General features: G+C 33.2%; 1 protein-coding gene across 1 annotated transcript; it reads right to left on the bottom strand.

Moving 5' to 3' along the window:
* Positions 1-65: 65 nt before the first annotated feature.
* LOC110115054 lies at positions 66-1,053 on the bottom strand (the record flags this gene model as incomplete). The annotated part of the gene is made up of 1 exon (XM_020848168.2): positions 66-1,053. A coding segment is annotated over exon 1 (988 nt), but the record flags the coding sequence as incomplete, so codon positions are not given.
* Between the last annotated feature and the right edge of the window lie 4,852 nt (positions 1,054-5,905).

Below are 5,905 nucleotides of genomic sequence, written 5' to 3'. Positions count from 1 at the left end.
CAGCATAGAGTCAATTGAAACATATAAATTAGGAATATGAGCCTCTTCCTTTCTGGCTAAATTACCTTCCACAAAATTTTCCGCAATATTTAAGTTCTTCGGTATATCTAAATTATTAACAGCTAACGAATTTACCTGAACCGCTTCCAGAGCAATATCTTTATCCCCTACCGGTGTGGCCTCCGAAACCATAGGTTCTTGTTCCTTCACAGATAAATCAACTTTTTCAACATTAGATGTAGTATTTTTTTTCAAGTCATGATGCAATTTAAAACAATCCACAGCCCCATGACCATGCATCTTACAGTGAGAACAAAAATCTGCCACTTTTTCGAACTCAACCTTTTGCATATAACCAAAATCCCTGGAACCAACCCAAATTTCTTTCGCATGTTTCTTAGAAATTTCAACTTCCACAAGGACTCGAGCCATAGAAGGCCTAGTCCTGGAAGCAGTCGCTTGATCGGTTTGCAGGGGCCTTCCAAAAACAGAACCGACAGCATGCAGGACTTGAGGATTAAAAAAATGTAACCGCAAATTCGGAAAAGAAATCCAGATTGGCACGATAGGGGATTCCTCTTGAATATCAAAGAAAGGAGTCCATTTTAAAACTTTCATTTGACAGTTACTAATGAAATAAGAACGTCTAGCAAAAATACGACTATAATCCATATCGTTAGAAAGTTGAATCCCTACATGGCGAGAATCCAGTAATCCGATGGAATAAAAACCAGAAAGCTTAAGATTAGCAAAAAACATCTGAATGGTATCCAGATTAGGTCTACGAAGATTAAATTTTCCAACTAAAGTAAATTTAAAAGGTGATGCCAGTTTAAGAATGTCCTCATCAGAAATAAGAACAGCAGGAGCACCATTAATTACCGACTGGATAAATTTAGGAATATTATCACCTTGCATCGGATCACCCGACAACACATCTTTGAAAGATCTAGACGGGGTTTTGGATGGAACTTCACCTTCCAAGTTGAAGAAGCCCTTACTTTTACCATGGATCGGGCTGGATACCTTCCCCCACGGGTTGGAAGAAGCCATATCCACCAGATAAGGACAAGAAGAAGGGGCAAAAAATCAGGTGCGCCACCAGTTGCCCCACAAGGAAGAGCTCCAGAGGAAAAATCGGAACCAGCGAGGAAAAACAATCGGAAAAGAAGAGATTCTCGCGTAACCCTAAAATCGCCAGGAGGCGGCTAGGGCGAAACGAGGCGCGCGCTGTTGATATGCAGATCTCTCTATTGAATGAAATTTGGATCCAACATAATTTTCAAACATTAATGCATTTTTGGTTTGTAGTTATGAAATTTAGTCACATATACAATTATTTAAAAGCTAAAAGAATAGTTTATGTATTTCAATTTAGTTTTAATTTTTAAAGATTTTGTCAGAAAATAAAATTAACATTTTATTTGTGGTTTCATCATTCTGTTACTGACGTGAATCATGAATAAACTTGAACGATTAACTGAGAAAAATTGCCCAAAAATTTCATGTAAATGACCTTAGAATAAACTAACGAACTATCATTCCAATGAGCTATACCATATTGTTATAGACCTCCTAATTCTCATGCAACTCAATTGAATCTATTACATGCTTAAGAATAGTCAGCATCTTTCTTTTAGTATGTTCTTGCCCCAAAAAAGCCAACAAGACGTCGCCAAGCTAAAAATCCAACTTTCCTATTTCTTCTTATCAATATAATACAAATCATAATGAAGAGAAACATTTCATTGTTCTTTACAAAAGATTAAAGAGCGAAATAATGCTCAATATTTATAGGGTGTTTAAGTACTAATTTCGTTGCCTTGTCAGAGTGGTCATGAGTTTTTTTTCTTTTTGTAATAAATATAAATTTAATTAAATCCATTAATTTAAAATATTTTTTATACTTTCAAATTTTTATTTTATTAGATTTTAACGCCTTTGGATTTTCTTTATATTATGTGCAATATAAATTATTTATATATTGTGCTAATCTAAAGGAGATCTAAAAGTTTTAAAATTTATCCTGATCATTTTTTAATCAAGAAGTCCTAAGATAATTTTCTCACTTTATTCTTCTAGCTGCCCAAATTAGAAATTACTTTATATAGAGGAATATCTGCATAAGCTGAAATAGCATTTGAACAAGTTCAAATCTTTTAGCAAATGAGTTAAAGTTATTTGTTTTTTGTTGAATTTGATAACTTGCCGAGTTGTTCACGACTATACAATCAACTTGAAAGTTATTTCTATGGTTTTATGTATCGATATGGACAATGGATACATACATAACACAACCTATAAATAATTAGTATTGAAGAAATATGACACAAATGCTTTTGACATGATGTTGTAAATTATATAATTTAAAAATTAAAATTTTGTAATAATGTAGCAAATTAAATATAATATGAAATATAATATAAAATTTTAGCACTATATGTTCATAAAAAAATGATAAAATGTGATGAAATTTTTTTTTTTATTTATTTTTCATAAAATTTAGTGTCACCAAAGAGACAAAACAAAAATAATAATAATAAAAAAAGAGCTAAAAAGGTGATAAGAGAGTTGTGAGTTTGTAGAATTTCTGTGTAGATGTGAGGTTTTTTAAGTAAGGGGCACCTGGCCTTATCACGTTGGTAGCAGTTGCTTACATGGAAAAGTTATTAGCCCCTTTCTTTCAAGAAAATTAAAAAACAAATCTTTATTTTTCTTTGAATATGTATGGTTTGAACATTGCCAAAATACGAGTAAGAAATTCATAATTACATTGCCAAAATGTGACTTTTTACAGGCAATTAAAGCATTATTTGGATATTGCGCAAGATTTTTAATTTAATTTGTATTATATTGCATTTGCACTGTTTATAACATAGCATTAGAGATGTTGCGATATGTGGAAAAGTGCACTCTTTGTTATGTGAAAAGAGCACTAATTGTTCTATTTTTGCACCATTTGCTTAGGGTAGATATGGGAGGGATTCTAGCCCCCGCATGCTAAAAGTAACTGTGGGAGGTTATATAGTATTGTACAAACTCTTTTGGCTGCATCATCTTAGGATAGATAATAGAGGGATTCTGTCCCTACTAGTTATATGCAAGTGTTAGAGGTAAAAGAGAGCCATATGCAATTATCAGAACATATGCATGATAATAATTGTATTAAGTTGATGTTAATGAAATAAATATAAGTAACAATATGAAATAAATGTTTCAAAATTCTAAAAATTTGAATGAATTCTATTGAAAAACGAAAATCAAGTGCAAGTGAATCTATAAGACCAAGTATTCTTTGAAGGATGTGGAAATGTCTATATAAGTATGTTTACAAGTAAGTTAAAATATTAATTATGCTCTTGAACTCTAAAATAGTGTTTCACTCTTTTATAATTATCCAATTACTTTAATGTTTCTTTATAACCTTGTTTTTTTTATAGTGCAACTTAAATTATTAATTTAAGTATTGATATATGTGATGGGTTAGTATGTAAAGTATATTGAGTTAGTTGTTCTCATTCTGCTCTTTTAAATGCTTAAGGAAAATTGGAGTCGATTGAGTAGTGGAGTGTAAACATAATAAATTAAAGAAATCCCCCCCCCCCCCCCTCCCAAGTGCCCTTAAATTATCATTATTAAAATTTAAATGGGTGTTAAATACATATACTTTTTTTTTATTTGAACTATTTATTTCTATAAAGTGTATCGAATCTCTTATGCAATTGTATCAATTTCAATGAGCATTAAGAAGCAATTCCATATTTAGAAGATTATCAAATGATTTGTCTCCCTTGAATGCTTGGTCATGCTTGTCATCTTTATCTTCTGCTCATCACTTTAATCATCCACATACAAATTTGGATCCAACATATTTTTTTTTTTTGTTAAAACCCACTCATGGGGCCTACATTTAAATATTCAAAAATTCGGTTACAAGATCCTTAGAAGGAACCTTCAGCTCACTACTGCTCGGAAGAGCACAATTAATAAAAGAAAACCAAAACCTATGAGCCGATGGTTCCTTTTTCTACAATTACAAAAATAATAAAGTAATAAACTAGGTCTGTGAGTGAACAGAACCCAAAAAAGGAAACTAAAGATGATGACATTCAGCTCAGTCTTCCTGCAAAAAAACCAGTGACAACATGCAAAAAAAAGTAATAACCAAAATAAAATTACCTTGCATATAGAGCATATAATATGACGATCGGTGTAGAGCTTCCTGCAAGTAGATCTCATAAAGATATTATAATAATCATAGGAGATAACATTAATAGCATCCAAAAAAACCATATGATTCATGTTTAACCCACTCATCCAGAGGGGCGCAGCAGCAACAGAAATAACCACAGCCCCCAAATGATAGTGACCAGCAAAAATAATCTTGTCAAAGCCCTCAAACCAATTCTTATAACCCAAGAAATCACACAAATTTAAAACGTTTAAAATAGAATTCCCATTATGAGAGAGACTGCAGCAAAAACAACCAGTACAGAAAAACCCAAAAAAACACAAAAAAACCAGAGCTAATTCCAGCACCCCCACCAACCTGATAAAAAAAAAACAAATGGCAAAATTTCTCCCAGCGGAAAGAGGGATCACAAAGACCCGAAAAGGCACCCCAAACCAGTTATCCAGAACAGAAAAATGATGCGCCGAAACACACAGCCCAACAAACTCAAAAACCTCAGAAAAAAAACCAGCACCAAAAAAACACCCAGCACAAAGAAAAAAAGAAAGAAGCAAACAAAAAAGAAAGACCTACACACCAGAGACACACACATCAAATACCCCTAGAGAAAGGAACCCCCGGATTATCACGCCTAACCAAAGCCAAAAGCTGGTAAGGCAAATTATCAATCTCAAACACAAAATTGTTACTAGAAGTGCAACCAAATTTCGCTAACCAATCAGCACAAGCATTACCTTCACGCAAGATATGATTCAAAGAGCAATTGATATTAGCCATAGCCATCCGAATCTTCCTAATGAGATAGAAAAACTGCGGATTTGAACTATTATCATTCTTAATCAACTGAATAATAAGCAAAGCATCCACCTCAATCTCAATATTAAAAAAACCCTTACTGATACACAAATCCAGCCCCTTAGCAAGGGCCATCAGCTCTACAAAAATAGCGTTACACGGATGTAAAGGACCCGCAAAAACCAAAATCACATCACCCAACCAGTCACGCAGAATACCCCCCATCCCCGCAGAAGAATGATAAACAGCACCATCCGTGTTGAGCTTGAGGAAAAATTGGGTAGGTTTTAACCATCTGACCAACCTCTCCCTTCTTCCCACATGAGCCCCATTCAAATCAATACCAAGAGTAGAAGCAAAACTATCACAATTTTTGAAATCTTCCTCTTTAATAAGATTAGCAGAAAAGCTTTGAAAGACTTTATTGTTAACATTAGAAATAATGACACTAGCATTAATTTTAATACATCTATGCTTGGCCTCATTTCTAGCCTTCCAAATGAACCACAAAATAAATATAGGCAAAATATTAATAATGTGACCCTTAGTAGAAATCATCCAATCAGAAAGCATATCATAGATATTATCAAAACCATTCACAGTGTAGACTTTGTTAACAGAATTAGAATAATAGTTCCAAACAGTTTGGGCAGTAGGGCTACTGATAAAAACATGATCAATACTTTCAATATTAAAACAGCACTGACATTTCGAAGGAAAAAGAAAACCTTTATTCCAAAGCCGATTATCCACAGGTAAAAACCCTTTAATGCATCGCCATGCTAGAATGGAATAAGAAACCAGAACTCTATTGTTCCACAAGGCCTTAAAGACCATAGACTCTGCTTGCTTAACTCTGAAATTATCCCAAACCATATTATGCTTAAATTGGCCATTAGAGGAAATATTAAAAAGGAT

This window comes from Dendrobium catenatum, unplaced genomic scaffold, assembly GCF_001605985.2.
Source record: "Dendrobium catenatum unplaced genomic scaffold, ASM160598v2 original_scaffold_8424, whole genome shotgun sequence".
Taxonomy (NCBI): domain Eukaryota; kingdom Viridiplantae; phylum Streptophyta; class Magnoliopsida; order Asparagales; family Orchidaceae; genus Dendrobium; species Dendrobium catenatum.
This window is presented reverse-complemented; position numbering and strand designations above follow the sequence as displayed.